Genomic DNA, 27,447 nt, shown 5'->3' with positions numbered 1-27,447 from the left:
TTGCTTGATTAAAAGAAGTCCCCGCCCCAATGGGTGGTACACTAGCGAGAGTGCAGTACATGCCAGAAGGGTAAATTCGAACCTTGTACATACATCCATAGAGGGAGGCAAGGGTGCTACTGCTTGAACTAGAGTGTAGCGTGACATGAATCCTTCTCACCATGGGTTGAAGAGGAAACGACAATTTTGAGCAAGCATTTTCTTCATAATTTCATCCAAGTACTACTATTTTGTGAAAAGTTCGAGGCATCATTTTTCCTAGGCAAGGGGCTTGAGCAAGAGCAACAATGTTAGGGAAACATATTTGAGTGAACTAGACATGAATCCTTCTCACCACGGGTTGAAGAGGATAAGGCAATTTTGAAGAAGTACTTTTTCTTTGAAAAATTAGAGGCATCATTGGGAGGCAAGGGTGCTACTGCTTGTGAGCTAGAGCCCGTAGTGTTTGGGAAACATATTTGAGTAAACCTAAGCATTTTCTTCATAACTTTCATCCGTTTACTACTATTTTTTGAAAAATTGGAGGTGGCATTTTTCCTTCTCTTGAGATGAGGCAGATTTTTCAAAAGTTAAACATGCTCCAAGATAAAGCAAACCCATCTTTTCCCAAACCCGGTTAGAGCAGAAGACTCATGAGGCAATTACTGCAAACCAGTGCTCACGAAAAACCAACCTTTAGTGTATTTTCAACTGGCTGAAATTCAAATTTCTCAGCAAGAATTTAACTGTCCTTATGATAACTGACTAAATTTTTACATATTTAGTTATAAAACTGGCTAGTAGCACGATTTTTATTAATGGAAACGGGCGAGGCTTGAACCTTGTCCTTTTTTAGACCGGTTGAGAAAAAAGTTTTTCGTGACTCGTAAGCACTCTGGTCCAAACGTGTGACTCGATGCTATAAAGGACACGTGTTTTGTAGAAAAAGCTGTTTGTAGACCAGTCCAAACGTGTGACTCCATGCTATAAAGGACACGTGTTTTGTAGAAAAAGCTGTTTGTAGACCAGTCCAACACATAAGTTACCAGCCAATGGTGTGGTGCGTGACGTGTACACATGTCTAAACAAATAAAGCGTGACGTGGTGGGCCCCCATCCCCAATATCTAAAATTTAAATGCCCGAAAAAGAGGAGCCTTTGAAAATAAAATTATTTTCAGAACTCGCTTCACCCGTTGGATGATGGGCGCAAGATCGGACGGTTAGACTGCAAGGGTGTTGATGTCCAGTGGGGTGGTGAAGCAGACGATCTCTGGGCCGTCGGATGAAGGATCGGTCGGTTTGACGGTGGGCCACGTCAGACGCGCGCTTCGAGGGTTTGTCTGCAGAAAGGGAGCTTCGTGTCTGCAGCGCTTCATCGTCTTCTTCGTCATCTTTATCGTGTGTGTAGGCGAGAGGGACTGCAATCCTGAGCTTCTTTGCCTGCTACATAGCTGCAGTTTGCCATCGCTGCGCTTCTTCCTCCTTCCCTCCCTCCCTCCAAGCTTCCTGCACAGGTCTTTTCACCGATGGCGGCCTCCATGACCTTCGCTCGATCTTGCCTCTCCTCGACCTCCTTAATCTCATCCGTTTCTGAGACTCACCAAGTCACAGCAGCTTCTTCTTCATCTTCCGGACGGTTCTCTGCTCCTCTCTTCGCCAAGGTTGGTCTTTCTGTTTATCTGCTTAGCTACTGCACGATAAGAGTCTCTCCGTTAAGCTAGGCTCTCTCTGTAACATTAGGGTTTCAGATCGCTTTTTGTTTCTTTCTTTCAGATGAGCCGCTAAGTTTATTAGTTGGGGTTTCATAGCATGCAAAAGATTTTTCTAAGATCTAGGGGGTTCTACTGCATGCAAGGAGTTTTGCTAAGCTGCTAGGTCAGATCGGTAGCGTCTTTTTTTTTTCCCCTTGCATACATGCAGAACAACAATTGCTGTTGAGCTAGGTAAACTGTTTCACAAGCTAGTGCTTCAGATCGAGCTAGGTTTTGATAACATGGTCATGCTCATCATGATCATTCTGATCATGATCATTCTCTTGCTGATAGAGTTTTCTGCTAATTTATGGTCTTGCAAAGTCTCTGCTAAATGAAGGTTTGGATCAAAGTTTTTCTGCTGAATAAGAGCTATGATGCATCAATTTTATCTGCCAAACTATGGTCTCAAATTCCATTTCTCGCTCACAAGGAAGGACGAAATGGATTATAAGTTTGAGACTTTTTTTTTGGGGTTTCTTGTTCAGAATGCCGGATTAACCTTGAAGTCCTCTGATTTTTGCGGCTCTGTTGCATCTTTAAAAAACGGCAGCTCAAGGTAAAGCTAGATCGCTCTGAATGAGCTTAGAGTATGTGTTCAAGAAGCTGATTAGTCAAACAACTGGCATCTGGTTATTGATGACTTTTGGTCATTCTAAATATTGGATCTGGTAGGTGCCAAAGTCTTCCAAGGCAATCACAAACAATCGGCGCAGTAGCCACTGAGATTCCTGCAAAAGTGCAAAGTATGGCTCTTAAATTGATTTTTGTTTTTGGTCCTAAATTTAACTGCAAAACTGCAAAGTATGTAAAACTTATTTTTTTTAAAAAGTATTAAATCCTTATTTTTCCACAAAAATTTTCAGAGCCTTCCACTAAAGAGGTTGTCAAAATTGGAATCAATGGTGAGCAGTTTACAACTTCACCCAAGTTTACTTCTTAGTTGGTCTTGTTAGATGCATTTACATATCAAGTTTTTTTCCCAACTACCCCTTTTGACAGCGTGTCCTTTGGTATCAACGAAAATGGAAGCATTGTTCACTTAGTAATTTGTGTTATTTTCTTTCTCACCTCAACCTTGTACTTGCATTCAACAGTGACTATGCGAAGAGTTTACGAATTTGGATTTCTGTGCTTATTAATCTTTCTTCATTAGGTTAAGCTTCTCATTAGTGTACTTAAATTGCTTCAAAGTAAACAAATATATGCATAGCAAGTGTGTTCAAATTTGGTTGATCTTGCATTTACACTGATGCATGGATTAAGGCACGCACACAATAATAAAGCATGACATAGGGATTCATCTGAATTTAATCTCAGATTTTTTGATGGAGGTAGAATGTGAGAGTTGAAATTTATGTGCAAGCAATCTTTGAATTTCCTATGACACTTAATTGCACATTTGTCTTATTCAACTCTGTAGGTTTTGGTCGCATTGGAAGACTAGTTTTGCGAGTAGCATTAGCTAGGCAGGATATCGAGGTGGTGGCCGTAAATGATCCCTTCATTGACACCAAGTACATGGTAAAATTATGGACCCTATATGCAAAGTATGAACTAATCTTTATGGGTGTACATTTGCTTGGTGTTAACAAGCGTTACGTCTGGTGTACTGGCAGGCTTACATGTTCAAGTATGACTCAACGCATGGTATCTACAAAGACGATACCAAGGTAATTGATGATACAACTTTAGAGATTGGTGGGCACTCCATCAAGGTCTTCGGGAAAAGGTCAGTGGCAGCTTCTCTCCTGAGCTTATTTGGAAAGATGATCTCTGATCATAAAAGCATTGAATTTATTTGACACGTGCACAAAAGATACAATGGAGGTCTAAGTCTAATCGTGTCTGTACAGAGACCCAGCTGAGATCCCTTGGAGCCAAGCTGGGGTGGACTACGTTGTTGAAGCATCTGGAGTGTTTACAACCATTGATAAGGCTTCTGCACATCTCAAGGTCAGTGTCAGAAAAATAACCGTCCTTAGTGTAATTTTCACTGCTCAAGTAGAGAAAAAACGGTTGTAATTTTGTCTATCACTTGGTGCCTGAATAGGCTGACAATCTGATTGGACTGTTCATTTGATAAGCAATTTAGTGTGGTGCTAATACAGGGTGGAGCAAAGAAAGTCATCATCTCAGCACCTTCTGCAGATGCACCAATGTTTGTCATGGGGGTCAACGAGGGATCTTACAAGCCAGAAATGCAGATTGTCTCAAATGCAAGCTGCACCACAAACTGTCTTGCACCACTTGCCAAAGTAATTTTATGAGTTTCCATTGTAGGGGCTCTGATACAGGTCATTTCCTTCAAAATGATGATGTACTCAGTTAGACACTGATGGCTTTCAGGTAGTTCACCAAGAGTTTGGAATTGCTGAAGGCCTGATGACAACAGTGCATGCTACCACTGGTGCTGTGATCTCAACTTAATATATTTGATAGTCATGTGCCCATCTCATATATAGTGCACCATCTAAAAACCAAAGCAAAAAATGACAATCAAAACTTACAGTTGACATTGTTTTTCTCAGCCACCCAAAAGACTGTAGATGGTCCCTCTGGGAAAGATTGGCGAGGTGGTCGAGGAGCTGGCCAAAACATCATCCCAAGTTCAACAGGTGCCGCCAAGGTGTGTAGAATCATGAGTTGCATAAGTATACAACCAATATCCTTAACATTTGATATAATGCTTAGTCATGATGTCCGACTACTTAAAATTCTACAAATGAGGTGCATCCTGAACTCGGTTGACACCATTGTTAACCTCAGATCGGATGACCTAGGCTTAAGGTAAACCCAGACCAGCTAAGGCTGAGGGTTGGGGCTAAAAGCTTTCCCAAGAAGAAAACCTCAGGCATAGATATCTTTGCCTGTGGATTCCTCCATGATTAATAATTGAGCCTGGGGCACACTTTTATAGACCGGCCCTAACTGCATTCAGCCCTATCCTTAGGCTTTTTGCTGCTTTCAGCCACTGGTCTGCTAATCTAGACCTCATCTTTGCTAGCCCTTGCCTCTTACCCAGCGTCTGATCAGCCATCCTAACTATAATCCTGTCCTAACCCTAAGCCAGAGACCCAAGGTTAACACTGGTAATCCCAGCTTGGGCTATAACACTCAACCCATGTGCAGTTGGTCCTCACAAGTAGTCATGGTATTTATGTTCAGTATTTATGATTACTGCAGGCAGTAGGGAAGGTGCTTCCAGAATTGAATGGGAAACTGACTGGAATGGCGTTCAGAGTGCCAACTGCTAATGTTTCAGTTGTGGACTTGACTTGTCGTCTGGAGAAAGGGGCATCATATGATCACATTAAGGCGGCTGTGAAGTAAGTTCATTTGAGCACTATTTTCTGTTGTATCGTTTCTGCACATCTTACTGTTACCAAGAGATGAGGTGCAGAAGGCCACACTTGTAATATAATCATTGTGAAAGTCTTGATTAGCCCTCATATCCTGGCTGTGCTCTAGGAGTAAGTTCAATCCAAAAGAGACTGTCTTTCAGGGTGAGGTGTGAACTTAATATGCTATTTTACAGGGCTGCATCTGAAGGTTCTATGAAGGGAATTTTGGGATACACAGAAGATGATGTTGTTTCCACCGACTTTGTTGGTGATGCAAGGTAACTGCAGAGACAAGGGCTGCAAAGTAATGCATTTCTTTCATGCAGGAAGTGTTGCTTTCCTCTAGGAGATTTTAACCTTGCATTTGGTTGGCTGCAGATCAAGCATTTTTGATGCAAAAGCAGGCATTGCCCTAAATAATGGGTTTGTAAAGTTTGTGTCGTGGTATGATAATGAGTGGGGATACAGGTACTCACCATACCTCCTATTACAAGTTGTAGCGGTTTTCTTAGCATTTTCTTCTACATCATCTCATACGCTTCAACCTGTCTTTTTGTAATGACAGCAACCGAGTTGTCGATTTGATTAGCCACATTGCAGTGGTTGTGGCTGCCAACAAGGGCAACTAGTTTACAGACATCAGAACAATATATACTTTCAGAGGAACTCAGAGAGATCCAATCAAAGTGCTTACAAAATTCTGCAATGCTATGGTATTGAGGTCCAAAACGGTGGTGTTAATTAGAGACTTGGAGCTTTAGAACAGTTTTGCAGAGGAAAGGTGGATCTCTCCTCTTATTGCTGAAAAATAAGGGATTTGTAGAGGCTGCTTCCTTGAGTGGCTGACTTGGTTTGCAGTTTTGATTCTTATTGCCGAATCTGGAACCTTCAATAGAAGCAAAATAAAGTATTTTTGGGTTCTCCCTGGAACTAAAGAGAAATGATGTATGTATGGATTATACGGCTTAACTTTGTTCGAGCTATTTGTTGATATAGGCACTGTGGGCTTGAAACCAGCTCTTATTCATCATGTCACTGGAATTATTAATGCCAAGGGCAAGTCCAACTTCTGAGCTTTGGGGAACTTGATGGTTCAAGTATATGCATGGTTGATACAAGTTTTAGGCAGTTGAGATTTCTCTGTTTTTGTAAGCATTGTGACTATGGTGTTATTGCATTGTTGTGGCTTCATTTATGTTTGTTGATTTACAAGGAATCTAGTGTGGAAAAAGTACAATTAATGATACTTGTGTGGGCCTGCTATGAATTTTAACTTGATGTGCATGTAAATAAATCATGTATCCCTTACTAATTAACCCTTAAGGTTGATTCCTTAGTTGTATGAACTGTCCATAGCATCTTGTTGCATATTGAAGGCCTTCATTTCAGACATTCCAGATAAATTACTGTATTTTGGATCTTAGCAAGGAAGTTGATACTTAGTTCAGAAAATCACTTCAACTTCTTATATTAAGTCAGGATTAATGAACTAGCACTTGAGTTCATTCTTAAAAGAAATAGCATTTTATCAAAGACCTTAAACATCTATCTGCTGTACTTTTTTTTTTTTTGCACTCACAATGACTCTTAAAGATGAGAAGGGTCTCTCCGCTATGTGAATTTGGACATTGACAGGCCATTTGACATGGTTCATGAACTTGTTTATAATTCCACATATATTCATGCACCAAGCAAGCTAAAGGATGATGAGGGCCTTGTTAGATAAATTTTGACATTTACAGGCCACCGCACATATGTAATGCATCAAGCAAGATAGAAGCAAGTACATAAAGTTAAAATTGTATAGGTACTAATGTTGCCCGTCTCTTGTGATAACGTGGTTCCTCGGGGCTTTCCATCCGTGATGGTTCCATGATCCTGCCAGCCCTGTTGCGTCTCGAGGGCTTTCCATCCGTGACGGTTCCATGATCCCGCCGCCCTGGTCCGTCGGCTTCCTGACATAATAACAAAGAGCATGTCACCAGAAGTCTTCAAGACATGTTACTGAGTTACCATGCTTGGTTCAAGTTTTGAGTTACCATGCTTGGTTGGAACTAGACCATGCTTGGTTGGAACTAGAACTTCATGCGCCTTGTCCTTTGTTGCTCTCATCACCACCAATCCATGGTGTTTTCCATTCTTTCGAGACGAAAGTAGACAGCCTTATGTGAAATTAAACAAGTTAAAGCACCATGTGTGCTCTGTGTCATTGAATACTAAAATAGGCCCTTACATGTCCTTTCTTTGAGTTTTGAAGTTATGTGAAATTAAGCAAGTTAAAGCACTATGTGTGCTCTCTGTCATTGAATCCTAAAATAGGCCCTTACATGTCCTTTCTTTGAGTTTTGAAGCAAGATGATGTGTAACATTCAGGTCCTCCAATGTCTCCAAAGATTTTAGTATTTCCTTAAGTACTTGATGCCTCGGGGCACAGGGTAACTAGAAATACCTGAGCCCATTTTGAATCTATCAAGCTAGGAGCATATCATCTATACCTGCGACTGGAATTTGTGTAAATATTCATGCCGGGCTTGTTAACTTGGTGTGCGGCCAACGATCAAACACAGAGCATAGGTGGTCTTTACACATGTGACTGCCCAACTCTATGGAGAAACCTTAACCATGCAAATAAGATGGCAGATGGACATGCAATCTTGCGCGCCCAACTCCCAAGCCCAGGCCATCTAACAAAATAGGGTATGTATGTATGGAAATAAGATGGAAGATGGACATGTCACATGCAATCTTGCCCGCCCAAGTCCCAAGCCCAGACCATCCATAAACATAGGGTATGTGTGTGCAGAGCATGATTTAGTAAGCCAAGGCCAATGGAGTCTCCCTTTAGCTTTTCATAGGCATTAGTTATTTGGTATTCGCATATAGTATGAATTAGAAAATCCGAAGAAGGATTGCAATGCAAATTTCCTTCAAGTCTGAAAGCCACTGGAAGGATTGTGAATTGTAGAAGTCATTAGGAAAGGAAGCCAATCTAAAAAAGTGTGAAAAATATGTAATTTGGGGTGTATAAAAGGAATGGACAAAAGGAAGACGAGGAGAAGCAAAAGAGATATCCGTATAGATGTTAGCATGCATCCCCAACATTGAATGAAGCTACTCTTTAAAAGGAGGGAGATATGGAGGAAACGACTCCAAAAGGGGTTTTAACTGGGCCTATTCTGCAGGCCAGTAAGCAGTTTGGATTCATATTAGATGGGATAAATGGTCTTTTGTCTTTGAACATAAGGTGTGGGATAAAATATGTAAATGACTGAATACTATGTAGTCTGTCTGGTTTTGAAATCATCAAATGTATATGGGTAACTTTTGAGAGATGAAAGGATGGTCATAATGTAATAGCCCTTATATAATATAATATATATTTCCCCAAAAAAGGAGGGAGATATGTGGGATGTGGTTCAAAAAAAATGGATAGAATGATAAGGGCTCAAACCTTAAACAATTTGAAACATATTATCAACCGTTTAGTATAGATAGACCAGAGAATGGGTAAGATATTGCTTACAACTTCACTTGCAACTTCATGACCCTGATTGAAGGAAAGAAAAATGATAAATGGAATGTTATGAAAGGTAGATCTAATACCTTGTGGAAATCAAATAGGGTGGAATTTTGTGAGTTGACAAAAGCATGTGGAAACGTAGATCTGATACTTTGTGAAAATCAGTTAGGGTCCCAAACTGGTTTTTTTAAAGGGACCATAGATCCATCTTTTTTTTTTTTCACCAATAATATTGATGAAGCCCAGGGAGACTTACTTGGCCTAATAAAGCCTTGTTCTAAATATTCAGCCAACTATTTTTCAACTTCTTGTCTTTCAATCAAACTTACTCTATAAGGTGGCTTACTAATTGGCTTTGAATCCTTTAAAAATTCTATGATTTATCCCTCTATTCGGAGGTAAACCTTTAGGTAATGTTTCTGGACAAACATGTTTAATAAATTGTTCAAAGAAGAATTAACTACTTCACAAATACTTAAATCAAGCTTTTCAAAATGGTTTTTAAATTGAGGCATTACATAACAAAAAAACATTTGTTCTATTTCATTATCTTGATGAAGCTTTTGGAGCTCAATATTACATATCAAAGGAGAAGATGGTACATTGTGCTCTCCTTGCAATGTAATAAATTTTCCTTTATGCTCAAATGTTAGTGTATTATGCAAATAGCTTCTTGAAAGTGTTTCCCCCAATGAAAATAACCATTCTCTTCCAAGAATTACATTTGTGCGGTTGACAGACACATCACTTGAAAATACAAAAGTACTTCATACTCTTGAATCTTTATCCCAACTTGGTTACCATAGTATCCCACTCATCTTTATCATAGCCATTAGCTAATGATACTATATACTTATGAGAGCTCGGGACTTGAGGCAACTTAAGTTTCTTAACCAAGTTGTAATTTAAAAAGTTATGTGTGGCCGTATTATCTATGAGGATTTTAACTTTTTTATTCTTAATATTTCTATACACTTGAACCAAATCATGTGGTCCAAATGATGGTTCCCACATAGATTTTGTCACCATACACCAATGCTTTTCATCAGAATGACAAACCTCGACCGATTTATATTTAGGAGAATCCTTAAGTGTCAACTCTTAAATAGTGTGTACTGATTTTCCTTTAGGTTTATTATTACCATTCCCAGTAAGTTCTTGTCCTTGGGACTTAGGATAATGCTTTTTATCGTGTCTTGGCTCAAGACAAGAGAAATAAAGTTTTTTTTTAAATTGCTCTCTCAAAATCTTTCTTTTTTAGAAACTTACTAGGATTGGATTTTTGCTTTTTTGAAGGTTCTTCCTTTTTAAAGAAAAAACCCTTTCTTTTTTGAGAGAGAAAATTTTTTCCATGAGGTTTATATGAAACATTTAAATCTTTTTCTTTACGATTACCATTACCCATGGTATCATCAAAATTGTTTGCAAATCTTATAGCCTCATCTAAGTTCTTTGGCTCTTTGGAGCGAACGTCCTTCTCGTACTTCCTTTTTAGGCCTCTAATATAGCGTCTTAATTTTTGAAAATTCTCTATTCCTATAAGCTTTAAGATAATTTCTCTATAGCGAGCTATATATTGAGCGAGATTTAAATTCTTTTGATCCATAGAACAATTATTCCACTCCTCCCAATTTCAGTCCTCTTCATTTTTATGAAGATATTTCTTTAAGAATAACTCCTTGAATGAATCCCAAGAATCGGGTACCTGCCTAGCTTTCCATAAACTCATCCACCACTTATATAAGTTTTTTCTTAGAAGGATATGCTAGCTTCAATGTGGCTGTTATGATTAGGCACATTTCTTAAAATATGCAACTTGCCATTTTTGTAGAAAAATATGGACCACATCTTTATTTATCTCCTTCTCTTCTCCATTAAAAATGGGTGCCTTTAAATCTTTGAATACCATACCCTAGTCTCTAGTTTTGGGATCCTCTTCAATTATGGTTTCATTAAACACTTTTTCTATAGTTTTTTTTCCTTCCCTCACCAATGTTATTTTTAGATATTTCTTTTCCAATCTTTCCCCTCCCATTAAGGAGCTAAGAAGACCCACCATTTTCTCAAGATTATTTTTTATATTAGAGATTTTTTGTTTCAATTTCTTCATTTCCATATCCTCATAATCATTAAGGTCTAAATCTTGCATATCTATTTTATTTGGTTTTGTAATATCCTCTTTCATGTGGAAAGAGGACATTAGGTTTTTCTCCTTCTCTCACCATTTTCATCCTTCCCACCTTGAGAAGCCATTTACTCTAACACTAACCAAAATGGAAAAATTCTTACAAAGCAAAAGAAAATTGCAACACAATGATCTTACTTGGTTGGGTAATTATGAATTGTCCCCAATGATGTGAAGAACAATTCCGTTGATCCCTCCTTGTTGCCATATTTGCTTCAAAGATCCTTCAAGGTTGTCTTGTACTTCACTTACTCCATGTATAACTCCAAAGTATGTCCAATTTATTATGCAAGAGATATTTTGTATGGAGAAGATTTGAGAAATATAGGTATTAGCTTATGGAAATGAACAGAGAAAAGATTAAGAAGTAAAGATTAGAGTTAGCAATGAGTAGCTCAATGAAAACATGAAAGAGAAAGAACTTGGCTCTGATACTAATGTAATGCTCCTTGAGTTATAAGCTTGAGGACTTGTAAGACTAGTACTTTGATTTTCCACCCAACCATATCCCAAATAGACCCTAAACTCATGGTTATATAGGCCTAAGTGGTGCATGACCTTCCAACTTCAACCCCTTGACCTTTCATTGGCTAAACATTGCCTTTTTAATCACCAATGCCTTTTCAACTACCCCTAGAAGGGGATGCCCTCCTCTATGTCCCTTGGGCTTCCATTGTGCACCATTTACTTCCTTTAAAAAAAAAAACTTTAATGCTTATTAACCATTGCTTAGGTATTTCCTATTTGAAATCCCATGAACCTTATTTATATACAAACCTTTTACATATAAATAATCTTTCCTAGTCTTCCTTTTAGTGTTTCCTGTCAGTCTCATAACAATGGCACTCTCCTCTCTCTCTCTCTCTCTGGCAAGCTATTGCTCAAGCTGGCATAGGGAATACCACCATTGGAACCTATTCATAAAAACTCCAAAGAGGGGTGGGAAATGGCTACCCTTTTAGATATGGATGATCCCACAACACGGAGAAGGCTGAGGAAGCCAAAGAATAATCGTACACAAGGGAAGGCATTAATAAAATGATGCGTGGTCCCGACTTCCTTACCTACATGCAGTTAGTGCTACTACAAGGTCAAGAGAGAATTTCGAATGAAGATGCAATAGAAGCTCCTCTTTCCCTAATGATCAGAGGTATAGTAGGACCCCATCGAGGAGTCAATGTAGGAAGGGGAAAGGGAAGAGGAAGAATAGTCACGTTCCCACACCGAGACCTACGTAGGAATCTAGTTCGGACTTAACCAACGACTATCCCAACTAATTTTCAAATGATAGTTGAAATCGTTTAACTTGTAGATATTGTTTAAATCGTGAACATACTTAGATTTACATGTTTTTATGCTTATTTGCTAGCTTGGTTTAGAAACCTAATTACTCCTTAGTTTACCAAACATTTCTAGTAGCGTGGTTTTAAAACCCTAGTTAATCCTTAGTTTACCAATCATTCCGAGTTTACTTTGAATGTGTAGTTTACCATATAGACCTTAGTTTGCCATATAGATCTAGTTTACTTTGAGTGTGTGCATGCAATATCCAGGTTTCTCGTAGTTTACTTTTAATGCGTGATACCCTAGTTTACATATAGCTACATCCCTAGTTTACTTTCAATTGAGTGTTAATTCTAGTTTATACTTGATTTTACTCTTCTCAAAAAGCCTTGTCTACCATATGATTTTCACATTTACTAAAATATTCTCATAATAGTCTCCAAATATTCTTGTAATGATCTCTTCTGAAAGGAAACTCGGGGAAAAGAAAACCACAAATTTTTCTCCAATATCCTTTGTTCACCTAATTGCCAAAAAGAGAGTGCTGAGAATTTTTTATGAACCCCCTAGTTTACTTTCCATAGTTTACTTATGCTAATTTACTTTAAGATTCGACAGTGGCGCAAGCAAAATCGTTTTTTTGCACGTCAATCCCACCTGTTTAAGTAATTGTTGAAAAGAAAATGCTGAGAGTTTTTTTCGAACCACCTAGTTTACTTTCCCTAGTTTACCTAAGCTAATTTACTTTAAGATCCGATGGTGGAGAAATGGCGACGCAAACGAAATCTTTTTTCACACATCTAGATCCCACAAGAGAGGTCTTTTTAAGACCTCATGAGATAGTGGAGAGAAAGAGAAGACATCGGATTTTATTTATTTATTTATTTATTTTTTGGCATAACGGCATCATGCATAGGGCACGTGACGTGGCATGCAGACGGCCGCGCGCAAACCTCCGTCTTCACAGAATGAACAGACGCAAACGATGCTATGTGATGCGCATCTGTGTCCTCGTGGGCATCTTGTCTTCACACGTGCCATGCTGCGACGTTTGGCTGCTCGCCCATCAGGCCAAAAGCCCTTACACCATCAATTGACGCCATGGCACCTCCATTGAACCAGTAAAAACCTCCAGAACCCTTTTCACTTCCTGTGCCGTTAGGGTTTCTCCCAACAGTGCGGCTGCGGCAGACCTTCAGGTACTTCTGTAACGCTCTCTCTTGCGCACATTTTCATCAAATCGGGTCATTGTTTTCTTCTCCGTATATGATTAGGGCAAATGTATACCTCGAGAGACAGAACAGGATTAGGATTTCAGCAGAGTACGCCTGGTTACTACTCCCCCTCTGCAAGATGTTACAGTCCTAGCCCATCAGCATGCCGTACTACTTGCAATCACTTATGTGGATGCCCCGTCTCCATCCCCCACTGTGCTAGGAAAACTGTGAGATTTGATCACAGAAACCCTCATGTCGGACGGAGCCGATCGGTCAGCAGAGCAGGTTTCCATGACACCTACCCGGATGGTGGCTCTGTATACAGGCATGGCAGCCCTACATTTTCCAGAGAGAGAGCTGTGGCATCGGATGCCAAAATGATGGAATATGCAAACCTGAATGTCCTCTTGCGTCGCCTTTCCATTCTCCAACTTGAAATGAAAGGGCTTTTAAATGGCAAGTCCCTTAGAGAGAGGGTGCAAATGATAGGGCAAAAGCTGGATGATGATAACCATGTCACAAACTCAAAGGGAAACCTGGGCAAGGATGTTTGGCTTGTGGAGAACAATTATGCTGGTAACCTTCATGGAAAATGCCATCATCAAGAGCAAAACCGTCCTGCAGAGACATACAAATGGCAACACCCACATCATCCTAAAAAGGAAGAACATTCATCTTTTTGTCGAAAGGAAGAAAGTAGCCCTGCCGGAGGTCTTGAAACTCAGGAGCAGCACATAGTTGGGCAGAAGAAGGGCAATGGGTTGAGTGAGGACAGGTTAGACCCAGATTGGAAAGAGAGGAAGCAGATTGTTCAGCTATGGCGGGAATATAACTGTGACTTGCATTTAAGAAGAATCATAGATGGGTCACGGAAGGAAGCCGCATGCAGGATACTGGAGAAGGTCGTGCATGCACGATTGACATACTACATGCTGCAGTATATAGCAGCAGTTGCAAAGGGGCTCATGGGGGATGAGAAGACACATTACTTGAGTTTCTTCAAGAGAGAAGGCCCCTTCAGAAACAAGCCATTGAATGAAGGGACATACGGCGAGCTGCTAAGCTTTGTGGGAAACCAGGCAAGCCCTGCCAAGGATGTTGTGAAGGCTTTGGAGGTATCAGAGGAAGGCTTGGAGGAGGAAGGTGGCAGAGGAGGGTACGATCCAAATGCCATTGGCGACATCAGAGCACAAATGAGGGTATTCTTCTCAGTTGCAGCGGCAGCCCCCTCCTCCTTACCTTCAAATTCTACTGCTGTTTCTCAAGCTGAAGATGATGAGGACCTTTTTACACCCGAGTTTCTTCAAGATCTCATCCAGGCGGCTGACCAGGGCAAGCTGGGCACCCTGCAAAATGCCCACAAGCTCATCAAGCTGGCCTGTTTCTTGGCCCTCAAGCGCTTGGATTCCTCCACTTAGGACTAATTATGGAGAAGAGAAACTCTAGGCCCCTGTCCCTTTTTGCTGGGAGGAAATCAGAGGGCCAGTATGACAAGCCGCCACAGAAGCAGCTTTCTGTCTCTCATGGGGACTTCGAGTTGCCAACTTTCAATCACTCCATGGACCAGCTCAATTTGAATACTGGATGGGGGTTGCTAAGTAACCACATTGCAGGAACAAGCATTGTTCTTGTACAGAAGGCAATGTGGTTGAGGGCATGGCGGCAAAGGAAACCTATCAATCAATGTAGCTTCTTCACTTGCTCGTTTTCTCACTGGAGAAAACTTAAAAATACCAAAGTGTCCAAATATCAAAATGTACATGTTATTCCAAATTACCATTCTGATATTTAAGAAAGGCTGCAAGCTTGTCATAACCTTATTTACGAATAAGGTTGCGAGCTTGTCATAACCTTATATTCTGATATTTAATGAGGCTGCAACCTTATTTTTGAATCTTCTTCACTAAGATTTTCCACTTTAATGAAGCATTGTGGCGGTATAATTGAAATTAAAGTAATAAACCACTTCCACACCCTCTTTCATCTTTACATGTAACCAATGGAGGATTAATCCTTCAATTAACCAGATTAATCAATGCAACTAACCCTTCAATTAAAGATAAAAAAAAGAGTATCATCTGCACATTGACCTTGATAGTGAGTATGAGCCCATTCAAAAGCACAAAAAAAACTATGCAATCCTCTCATCAAACGTTAAGGAAAACATGACAATGGTAGGGTTACATCACATAGATCTTTGGTGTGATGATCAATTTACCCTATCAACCCAATGACCACTTCCCATCCTCCCTTTCTCAAACCTAACTACTTTGTTACGTTTTATAGGAGATGGAGTCAATGGATTCCTAGGATATTGCAAATCCATTGCTACCTATGTAGATGGTAAAAGACATTATTCACAACATCAAGTAGTCAAACTCCTCCGTTCAATAGAAGATTGCAAAGCCCTCAGAAAGAAATTGGAGGAAAATGAGATTGAAATTGCAAGATTAAGGACACAAGTAAGGAGATATAGGGCAAAGGACACTAGCATTGGAGAAAGATAGAGGACGAGAAAGCTCAAAAACTTTGAGATCTTGAAGCCACGCTCAGGTGGTGTGAAGAAAAGAATTCAAGAAATCAGGTAATAAATGTATTTAAAGAAGTTGCTTTGTTAATATTGTCTTCTAGATGCTAGAATCTATCATTGTTCTAACTAGAGGGTTATAATGCAACCTGACAAAACGAGAATATCAATCCCAATCTCCATCCAGCAAAGCAATTAAAACCTTTGCTTACTTCAAGAACAGTAAAAGAATTGATGCAGGAAAAGAAGTTCAAGTTGATCAAAAGAGATTATAGAACATTTTGTTAGCAGTAATGTAGTTTCCACATCAGAAATACAGGAAGCTATGGATACTAATGGTGTCAGCAATCGTAAAGGTTACAATGATCTTCAGAAGTCACAATCTTCAGTTCTTAAGGCTGCCAAGATTAAAGAACATTTTGTTAGTAGTAATGTAGTTTCCACATCAGAAATACAGGAAGCTATGGATACTAATGGTGTCAGCAGTTGCGTAAAGGTTACAATGCTCTTCAGAAGTCACAATCTTCAGTTCTTAAGGCTGCCAAGATTATAGAAAATTTTGTTACCAGTAATGTAGTTTCCACATTAGAAATACAGGAAGCTATGGATACTAATGGTGTCAGTAGAGTCGTAAAGGTTACAATGCTCTTCAGAAGTCACAATCTTTAGTTCTTAAGGCTGCCAAGATTAAAGGGAGACTACTTCCAACTCCTATAGATGTTTGGGCTTTCCAGAGCAAGCTTAATGCCGAGGTCTTGCAATATATCGGTAAACCTTATCACATTGAAGAGGAGTTCAATGGAGAAAGTGGTAGCATTCAGTACAATGAATTCAATAACATATTCTTGGATATGGAACTTTTACAGAAGAGAATGGTGGAGTTCTATGACATAACTTTCAAGGAGACAGGAGGTCTGCTTAAATTTTTCATCAAGCTTGATGAATGCGAGATTATTAAATAAAAAAAGGTGAAAAGAGTGACAATAACACTGATGAATAGAGCACTTGATACAAGCATCAAGGATGATAAACCTCAATATTTTAGTGTGTAGTTTGAAGCAAATATTTGGTGGCTTGGATAATTTGAGGTAAATCACATTACATTAACTTCACATTTTTTTGGTATATTCTATTGATATTATCTATTTAAATATGTACACATCATGAAAGAAGATCATGAAACATTGTTTTGGATGTTTCATCATACATCAATTCCTGAGTTGGTTAGCCAACAAATGAATGGGATAAGAACACTTAATTAGTGTAGACGACATGGAAGACTTCTAGGTTGAGTGGCATCTTGCAGGTGACCTAAAGACTCTCAAGTGCTTATTTAATTGCAGCAAGGGAGCTAATGCAAAGTCGCCATGTCTTTATTGCATGGGCCTTGCAAAAGAGCTAGATTGTAAGTGGTGGAGAAGGCCACCAAACTGAAACTTGATTGATGATAACTTTCATCCTGCGTTTTCCATTCCTCTAGTCAATGTGCCATGTGCCGTATCATAGAGAAACTAGTGTTTCTGTACATTGGCTTTGCTTGGAAGATTAAGGAGGTGAAAGAGAGATAGGAAGCTATTGCATCATTAGAGAAAGTGTTCTCCGAAATTGGACTACATGGGCAAAATGTTTGTATTTTGCAAGACACAAAGAGGTTAACAAATGAGAAGGATGTTCCATTGAAATCATCCATTGGGGGTGTAAAAGCAAGAAGATTTCTTTCAAAACCTCTACAATCCCGGAAAAAGAAAAAGACCAAGACAAGAATGCTATACGAATCGAACTACGTTAGAAAAATCAAGTATGATTAATGGAAGAAGCTCCATAATGCTGTGAAAGACCAAGAGGGTGAATCAAGACATGCCAAAGCAGAGGTTTGGCGGTTAATTGATGTTCTGTTTAGGATGTTTGAGAAATCTACTTAGACAAAGCAATATAAAAAGAACTTTCAAGACAATCTGCAAACATTTAAACAAGTCGTGAAGGATGCTTGGACTGAATCCAACATAACACACTACATGGTAAGATTCATGCTTTTTTAAAGCAGAAGTAGCTTGTGTAATGCATAACCTTGTTTTTTTGTGTTGATTTGCAACATATTATCTACAATCATATGCCATTATTTATTCAAAAATATGGGTACCCAAGTATATGGAACATTCAAGGAATGGAGAAATCACATTACAAGGCTCGCAATGCATATTTCAGACATACACAACATGGTGGAGGAAGAAGAAAAGCAAACAACATGCATGAAGTATTCTTGTGGTTCTACTGCACAATACTGCACTAGCTTCATGGGAAAGAAACCTTTAAAAATTCAACAGCTATTGAAGCACAGAACATGTGGAGAGAAAAAAAGATGTATGTAAATCACTGCCGGATTAATAGATTGTAATGATGCAAAACTGCATTAATTAATTCTGGCTATCTTTGTATTGGAGTAGATGATTGTCAACTTTGTTGGTTGGTTGCTTGTATCTAAGAAAAAATGTTTACCATACTCATCTAACTTATCAGGATTATCTTCACCTACAAGACAGAGCGTATGCATGGGTAGAAGCACATGAGGCAATTTACAACAGTATGTCTTTTGGGTTGTAATACTCTTTCTATGAGAGATAAAAAGTTCCATTAAAAATTACAAACAAAATAGTATACAATATTGATGAGTATCATGATCATCATCTCACTGAAAAATCACTAAACCCTTCTCCTTTTCGGAGTTGCCTCATCGTCTACATGATCTTCGATTGGAGCAGGTAATTCTTTTTGATACGTGAGGAACTCCATTTTTCCAAAATCTTTAAGCAATTGGCTATCCTTAATTACACATAATAGTGCATATGTTGTGTAGGTCAAGTGATAAGGTCCTCTGAAGGCGTAAATGCCAGGCCCTTGACTGAAGACTTGCAAAGCCATTTGCTTCTCTAGTAGCATTATCTTATCGTTATTCCATCTGATAGGATAGTCCCCAAGATATCTAGACAAAGTCTTGATTATTGCAAACAATGGAAAACTTGCATTGTCTGAAAACTTTTGGTGATATATAACTAATTGTGGCAATTTGAAGGATTTTATGTATTCTCCAAGGGCTGAATCCTTTCCCAACATGAGCCTTTGCCTCGACAGATGAAATCATCTTCTGATGAGCTGCAAACAAGAAACACGTTTCATTTTAATAAGGAAACAAAACACATACATAATAGCTATCAAAAAGTGTGGATGATCCATTCATTCATAAACACTAGATTTTCATTTATTCTAAAAGTGTTATTTTTATTCTATGCATAGAAAAATGCATATTAGAAATATTTTTATTATAAAAGTGTTATTTTCATTAGAATTGATTTCTATGCATAGAAAGATGCATATTGGGAATATTTTGATTATAAAAGTGTTACTTTCATCAAAACTGATTTTTATGCATAAAAGATTTTTTTAATTATAAAAGTGTTACTTTCATTAAAATTGAATTTATGCATAAATAGATGCATAAAAGATTTTTTATTATTATAAAAGCGTTACTTTCATCAAATTTTGATTTTATGCATAGAAAGATGCATAAAGAAATTTATTTTTATTTCAAAAGAGTTATTCTCATCAATTTTGATTTTATGCATAGAAAGATGCATAAAGAAATTTATTTTTATTCAAAAGAGTTATTCTCATCAATTTTGTTTTTATGCATAGAAAGATGCATAAAGAAATTTATTTTTATTCAAAAGAGTTATTCTCATCAATTTTGTTTTTATGCATAGAAAGATGCATAAAGAAATTTATTTTTATTCAAAAGAGTTATTCTCATCAATTTTGATTTTATGCATAGAAAGATGCATAAAGAAATTTATTTTTATTAATTTTGATTTTATGCATAGAAAGATGCATAAAGAAATTTATTTTTATTAATTTTGATTTTATGCATAGAAAGATGCATAAAGAAATTTATTTTTATTTCAAAAGAGTTATTCTCATTAAAATTGAATTTATGCATAGAAAGACGCATAAAAGATTTATTTTTATTTTGAAAGTTTTATTCTCCTTAAAATTGAATTTATGCATAAATAGATGCATAAACGGATTTTTATTAAAGTGTTATTTCCCACTGAAGTTGTTCTTATGCATAAATAGATGCGTAAAGAATCTTTATATCAAAAATAAGAATTCACTTACATTCTATAAATAGAGAGATGTGATATGAATTAGATAGATGAGAATGAATAGAGAATGGATGTGATGAGAATGAGAGGTAAATAGATGTGATGAGATGTGATGTGAATCAGATAAATGTGAATGAACAGATGAGATGTGATGTCATGTGAATCAGGATGTAAATGAATAATATAGGATGTGAATGAATGTGTTAGCATGTAAATCGGGATGTGAATGAATGATATAGGATGTGAATGAATGTGATAGCATGTGAATCGGGATGTGAATGAATGATAAGGGATGTGAATGGATGTGATGTGATGTGATGTGAATCGGGATGTGAATGAACAATAAGGGACGTGAATGAACGTGTTAGCGCGTGAATCGGGATGTGAATGAATGAGATGTGATGTGAAATGGATGTGATAAGATGCGATGTAAACTGGATAGATGTTAATGTATGTGAAGTGATGAGATGTATGGGTAGATGCAAGAGGATGAGATCTGATGAGGATAAATGAGGAAATAAGTGATGAGATAGAAAAAGATGTGTTTAGATGAGAATGGGAATACTTATGAAATGAATGTGGATTGACGTGGATGGATATATGGATGATGTGGATTGATGTGTGGGTAATGTGGATTGACATGAATGGATGTATGAATGATGTGGATTGATGTGTGGATAATGTGGATTGACGTGAATGGATTTATGGATGGTGTGGATTGGCGTGTGGATTGATGTGGATGGATGTATGAAAGATGTGGATTGATGTGTGGATAATGTGGATTGACGTGAATGGATGTATGGATGATGTGGATTGATGTGTGGATAATGTGGATTGATGTGGATGGATATATGGATGATGTGGATTGATGTGTGGGTAATGTGGATTGACGTGAATGGATGTATGGATGATGTGGATTGATGTGTGGATAATGTGGATTGACGTGAATGGATGTATGGATGATGTGGATTGATGTGTGGATAATGTGGATTGATGTGGATGGATGTATGGATGATGTGGATTGATGTGTGGGTAATGTGGATTGACGTGAATGGATGTATGGATGATGTGGATTGATGTGTGGATAATGTGGATTGACGTGAATGGATGTATGGATGATGTGTGGATAATGTGGATTGATGTGGATGGATGTATGGATGATGTGGATTGATGTGGATGGATATGTGGATGATGTGGATTGATGTGTGGGTAATGTGGATTGACGTGAATGGATGTATGGATGATGTGGATTGATGTGTGGATAATGTGGATTGACGTGAATGGATGTATGGATGATGTGGATTGATGTGTGGATAATGTGGATTGATGTGGATGGATGTATGGATGATGTGGATTGATGTGGATGATGTGCATGGATATATGGATGATGTGGATTGATGTGTGGGTAATGTGGATTGACGTGAATGGATGCATGGATGATGTGGATTGATGTGTGGATAATGTGGATTGACGTGAATGGATGTATGGATGATGTGGATTGATGTGTGGATAATGTGGATTGATGTGGATGGCTGTATGGATGATGTGGATTGATGTGTGTATTGATGTGGATGGATGTATGGATGATGTGGATGATGCGATTGGATGTGATTTATGTGGGAATGATGTGATGTGATAGGATCGATGAAGAAAAAAAAATTATGGGAAGATGAGAAAAGATGGGAACTAATGTGAAAGGATGTGGAGTGATAAGAAAAGATGGAAATATTGTTGGAACTGTATTTGTATGTGAAATCTGTTTTTAAATGACTGTTTTATGTGAAGAATACTGGGGAAGCATTTTGACTGTCTTGTGAATGAGGTCGTGGGTGGAGACCTATCTGTTAAAGTTGCAACTGTTGAACGGAGAGTCAACGGAGGACGTCTCGCGTAGCAAGGTCGGCCGAGGTCTTGACCAGCCTCGGTTTGATTTAAATGGTGAGCATTCGGTATGAGGGACCAAGGAAGCGGCCTATGAGTGAAGCGCTAGGTGACCTGTGAAGGATCCTAGAGGGTGCTGACCATACACAGTGCTCGGGCTCTGGGTCACTGAAGATACCCACACGTACGTCGGGGAAGATATTGGAACAAGGAGTAAGAGTTGTTTTCTGAATTCGGGCATGGATCTGGTTGATTGACCTTGCTGGTCCTCAAAGGATGAGTCCATGGCTCTTTTATATGGATCTGTTGGTTGATCTTGCTGATCTTCAACGGAGACTCCATATTTGTTAAAGTGAATACTTGCCGGTTACTATGAGGTAGGAACTATCGAAAAGGCCCATGAGTGGACAGGGGGTGAGCGTTCTGGTTGCCAATGATGCCATAGGTACACCGATGAAGGAATGTTTGGAAATAAGGACTCAACTGGATAATTAGAGGATTATGATCAGTGACAATATGGTTTCATTAAATGATTGTTTTAAAGACTGTTGAATCTATGAAAAAGGCAATTTCATATTGTGTGTGTAAGTGGTGTGACTAGTTTTAAGTTTGCATGAATATCCGGCTAGGGGGCCTAGGAACTCTTTTCCCTGGTACCTGGGACAACCTAACCAAATTCTTAATTGGATCCCATCACTACAGTGGTTGGGCGGTTGGCTAACCCATGGGACTATAGGCTGGACTGATGGATCTCTAAATTGAGGCTCAATTCTGTTCTGGTTCGATAGATGAAGTAAATCCCGGACAAAAATTGTTCTATGGAAAAGAATCAAGGACTGTGCCTCTCAATGAAGAAAAAAGCATTGGTCTCTATGATCCAAGTACAATCTTTTCCCTGATCTGTGACTATGGGACTTACGGGTTCGGTCAGATCAGTTCAATTAGTTAAGGCTTTTGACTACGTTAGAGAAAAGTTATCTTGGAGGAATCGCCCGTGCTTTCCGGGCAAGGGAAGTTTTTCCGGGTTCGGTTTTGGAAGAACTGATGGATTAGTCTCTTGTCCGGATATCCGTTGGGTGAGGCCCCGAGTGTAGGACCCTGCCCCGCACAAGAAGTGCTACTTCCACTACTAGCACCCCTGAATTCGTTGCACGGTGGGGATAGGGACCCTACAGTCATGATATACTCTGTGTACACATTGTCATTAGGAAGTCTCACTCTATCTGCATTATGTATGTCATGCAACAAAGATACCCCCAATTAGGAAATTTGAAGCAATAAACAAACATGTGCAACCAATCTCGTATCTTCCTCTTGTAATTAGGTAAGTACTCCAAGGTGCATATAAGAGATTGGGAATTGTCAAGCATCCCCATAAGATAGGATTTATCTTCATCTTTAATGCAGGTAGCAGCAAATCATGTTCAATTTTTCCTCTGTGGTAATGTATTTTCTTGGCTCATGCCAAGGCAAAGAAAGGATAGCATGCTAGTAACACTCACCATTGCAAGAATCTTCAAGCCTCACATACTTCCATGCTTTTCCTCTATACAACACCTCCACCTCTCTTATGACCTTTTGTCTAGCCTCATCATCCATGCCCTTTGTCTTTTCATCCATTTTTATTCCATTTCATCCTTTGATAGAAAACATAATATAATAAAACAAGAACAATTAACGTAAGTTCATGTTTTCACTTTGCAAATGGAAGACATATATGTAATCTGACATTTTTAGAAATGCAAGTTACGAGTAGGAAATTACCTTGAAAACAAGTTGTGTGAGTATTTGAATTGGAATCTTGTACCAACCATTTTTTGCTCGTGCATCAACTATCTTGATCAACTCTACTTCAATCCATTTATTATCTTCAATCAACTCTACTTCAATCCATTTATTATCTTCTCCATCAAATTTAGCCAATAAGAGTAGTAAGGTCTAATTCCCCAAGTTTCATAATCTAAAAAAGCTTATCTCTAAATGTGTTGGGAACATACCCAAACTCATTGATCCTACCACACAAGACAACGTTTCAATCAACGACCCAAAATGCACATTGGTCAATCAGATGAGAGAATAAATAAGTTTAATCGGGGGAGAGAAATTTCTTACTTGTTCAATTGGGTGAGAGAAGACAAGGGTTCCCCAACACCATTGTTCTCAAACAAAACAAAATCACAAACAACACTGAAGTGCATCGACAAATCATTTTGTTATTCTGCAGCATCAAGTACACAATTATAAATAAGTAAAAAACAAGATTTTATCATCGACATAAACAATTATAATATAATGCTCACCTCTTTTAATGCAATCCATGAATGCTTTGTGGAAATTGTTTCCATCAAGTATGTGGATCATTTTGCCCCTAAGGTATGGACCCCACTTTGCATTTGTGTTTAAGAGTTCCTCAAACCTATCACTCATAGTCTTCCATGCATCACTCCAAGACTCCCTCCTCTCATCTGTCAGGGGTGTCTCCTCCCCCTCTAAATCAAGGATGGAAACAATGAAGGACCCCTTACTTTCCAAGTAACCACCCATCTTCATAAAAGACCTTAATAGATTTTTCTCTATTGATGGACTTAATTTTTTTATCGTCAAAATGAGCCTACATAGAGGGATTTTTGGAGGTGGTGTCGTAAAATTCACCCTAATTCTCTCTAGGAAACCTTGAGGTGTACTAGTTTTCAAGAGCTTACCAAATATCTCTATCTTCCTCTTATCCGTAGTTTTTGGCACATTTGTCTCCTGTGCACTTTCTTGTTGAGCACTTGATTCTTCAACAAATTCCTCACCTTTCTGATTTCCCCTTCAACACCTTCTACAGTCTCTTCTTCATCCCCCTTGTCATTACCTTCTTCACTCCCTTCATCATCCCCTTCAATATTAACTCCTTCCATCTCTTCTTCCCCATCCCCATCCCCTTCTTTCTCTTCTTCCGTATCCCCTTCCCCTTCTCTCTTACCGCTGTTCCCTTCCTTACCTTCTATGTTATCTCCTTCTGTCACTTCCCCTTATTTAACAAGAGGATGATCTTCAATGTCGGTTTCTCCAAGCTTGAATAAACCCTGAGCAATAGTAGATGAACCTTTTGCTACTTCACTTTGACGCACCTGCAAAATCTTTTTTTGCTTATGGTTAGGTCTTGGAATTTCAACCTCCATGTTTTCACATGATCGTTCAAGTTCATAGAGCAATATGACTTTGTAAAATATCTACTACCCTTTGACAAGCTAAGTGAACCCATTTTATTAGTGACATGAGAAAAACATAAGCAGTGACATGTTTTAAATTTTATTAGAAATAAAAATAAAAATAAAAATAAAAATTTCATTTTGTTTTTCTAAATTTTTTGGGATGGGGAATTCATATTGTCACTGGGTGAGTGATAATAAATATCCATACACGTATCTCAAAATTGCACCCATGACGTTGGTACTCATAATGTGATGTGCACCCACGACCTTTCTTACTCATAACAAATACATATTTTGAATACCATGCATTCAAGAAGACGCTAAAAATGTATAAACAAAGACATGTAGAAAACGAGAAAAAATTACTCAATTCGCATTGCTAATCGAACACTAGCTACCATGTAAGTTCCTCTCCCACTGTCTATGTGGAGTTACTATCTCCAGCTACAATGTAAGTTACTCAATAATTTGTTTTTGACTTAATTCTTCCTCTATCTATGTGAAGTCTTTGTCACTAAATTATTTCAAAAAACCTATGTGAATCGAACAATCTTTGTGTTTTTGAAGTCCTTGTGTCTGATTTAACTTTCATGTGATTAGGCTTCTAGTTTGATTGTGAATTAGCAGTGATCTATTGAAGCTAATGAATCTCTCTAGATTGAATCACATAAAAAAAGATGGTCTCTTTAGCTCACAAAATATTTATAATGAAAAACAAGTCAGAGAGTAAGCACCTTTAAGAAGCCCCCTCAACTTCCATGGAGTGATAATTCCCATCCACCATGGAAGGGATATTTTCTTGCATGCATCACAATCTCGTGCTTGCAAACATGGAGTTTTATTTGTGTGCCAAGAATAGCACAATTATTTGGTCACAATGCAAGTATGCAAATAGTAACATGGTCTTGTGTGGAGAACCATGTGTACTTTGAGATGGAATGGAAAGATTCTCATGTTCTTGATGAAGGGTTTAATCTTTGTTAACCCATTCTTAGGGTTAAAAAGGGCTAATACCATTATATTATATCAAGGAGTCAAGGTAGATACACCAACATGTCATACATACAAGATATGAAGCAATGGTGTCCAAATCTACAACTTGGACGTGTGCCCGTAATGGTCCTATGTAATACTTATGGGCTATTTTCGCTTTATGAGCATGTGATGCTAAGTTAGGATGAAGTCCCAAGTGATGTACTTCATGGATGTTTCAAGGAGGGTTAGGGTGAGCCATAACAATCTTGTGCATTGTAAGGATGATATAGTTATTTCATGGTTCTTCATGGATAGCTCAATCTATGCTGCAAAAGGAAGATGACATAGTTGTAAAGTTTTGTGTGATTCTAAGAGAACCATGTAGGCTATCTAGCAATGGCATGGGCCAATGTTTGAACTGATGTCATATGACCAATTGTAGGACTCCCATTTCTAATGTAGGACCAATTGTAGGACTCCCATTTCTAATGGCACCAAAGACATTTCACTCATAACACCACAGACATGTGAGTTGAAACATGTGATCACTAGAGGAACACTCTCTAAGCTTAAGCATACTCATTAAAGTACTCCTCAACTTTTTAAGGTCCTTGTCCCCACCGTGTAACGAATTTGGGACCGCTAGCAGCGGAAGTAGCACTTCTTGTGCGGGCCCGGGTCCCTCACTCAGGGCCTCACCTATGGATATCCGTACAAGAGACTAATCCATCGGTTCTTCCAAAACCAAACTCGGGAAAACTTCCCATTGCTCGGAAAGCACGGGCGATTCCTCTAGGATAATTTTTTTCTCTAACGTAGTCAAAAAGTCTTAACTAACTGAACTGATCTGACCAAACTCGTAAGTCCCATAGTCAGATCAGGGAAAGATTGCACTTGGATCATAGAGACCAACACTTTTTTCCTCATTGAGAGGCACGGCCGTTGATTCTTTTCCATAGAACAATTTTTTTCCGGGATTTACTTCATCTAGCATACCATAACAGAATTGAGTCTCAATTTAGGGATCCATCAGTCTAGCCTAACCCCATCCAGTCCCATGGGTTAGCCAACCACCCAAGCCAACCACCCAACCACTGTAGTGATGGGATCAAATTAGGAATTTGGTTAGGTTTTGTCCCGGGTACCAGGGAAAAGAGTTCCCAGGCCCCCTAGCCGGATATTCATGCAAACTTAAAACTAGCCGGATATTCATGCAAACTTAAAACTAGTCACACCACTTACACACCCAATATAAAATTGCCTTTTTCACAGATTCAGCTGTCTTTAAAACAATCATTTAATGAAATCATAGTCATTGATCATAATCCTCCAAAATTTTTTGGTTGAATTCTAATTTCCAATCATTCTTTCATCGGTGTACCTATGGCATCATTGGCAAACCAGAACGCTCACCACCTGTCCACTC

General features: G+C 38.6%; 2 protein-coding genes across 2 annotated transcripts; both read left to right on the top strand.

Moving 5' to 3' along the window:
- Window positions 1-1,168: 1,168 nt before the first annotated feature.
- On the top strand, window positions 1,169-6,159 carry LOC147611939 (glyceraldehyde-3-phosphate dehydrogenase, cytosolic-like). The gene is made up of 14 exons (XM_086783802.1): window positions 1,169-1,641; window positions 2,220-2,290; window positions 2,407-2,477; window positions 2,598-2,636; window positions 3,155-3,255; window positions 3,351-3,463; window positions 3,588-3,687; window positions 3,843-3,989; window positions 4,081-4,141; window positions 4,263-4,360; window positions 4,918-5,060; window positions 5,270-5,353; window positions 5,454-5,543; window positions 5,641-6,159. The coding sequence occupies exons 1-14, from the start codon at window positions 1,507-1,509 to the stop codon at window positions 5,702-5,704; spliced, it is 1,317 nt and encodes a 438-aa protein (XP_086639928.1). The 5' UTR covers window positions 1,169-1,506; the 3' UTR covers window positions 5,705-6,159.
- Window positions 6,160-12,965: 6,806 nt separating this feature from the next.
- Window positions 12,966-14,983, top strand: LOC147611938 (uncharacterized). The gene is made up of 2 exons (XM_086783801.1): window positions 12,966-13,263; window positions 13,339-14,983. The coding sequence occupies exon 2, from the start codon at window positions 13,344-13,346 to the stop codon at window positions 14,697-14,699; it is 1,356 nt and encodes a 451-aa protein (XP_086639927.1). The 5' UTR covers window positions 12,966-13,263; window positions 13,339-13,343; the 3' UTR covers window positions 14,700-14,983.
- The last annotated feature ends 12,464 nt before the right edge of the window (window positions 14,984-27,447 follow it).

The sequence above is a fragment of the Cibotium barometz genome, chromosome 46, assembly GCF_041138505.1.
Source record: "Cibotium barometz isolate CiBa-2024 chromosome 46, ASM4113850v1, whole genome shotgun sequence".
Taxonomy (NCBI): Eukaryota; Viridiplantae; Streptophyta; class Polypodiopsida; order Cyatheales; family Cibotiaceae; genus Cibotium; species Cibotium barometz.
This window is presented reverse-complemented; position numbering and strand designations above follow the sequence as displayed.

Bases quoted from the DNA above. Each gene is read 5' to 3' on its own strand.
- LOC147611939 (XM_086783802.1), top strand. From the start codon at position 1,507: ATGGCGGCCTCCATGACCTTCGCTCGATCTTGCCTCTCCTCGACCTCC. The intron at 2,637-3,154 runs GTGAGCAGTTTA...TCAACTCTGTAG, and splicing joins TGTCAAAATTGGAATCAATG to GTTTTGGTCGCATTGGAAGA. The intron at 3,688-3,842 runs GTCAGTGTCAGA...GTGCTAATACAG, and splicing joins AGGCTTCTGCACATCTCAAG to GGTGGAGCAAAGAAAGTCAT.
- LOC147611938 (XM_086783801.1), top strand. From the start codon at position 13,344: ATGTATACCTCGAGAGACAGAACAGGATTAGGATTTCAGCAGAGTACG.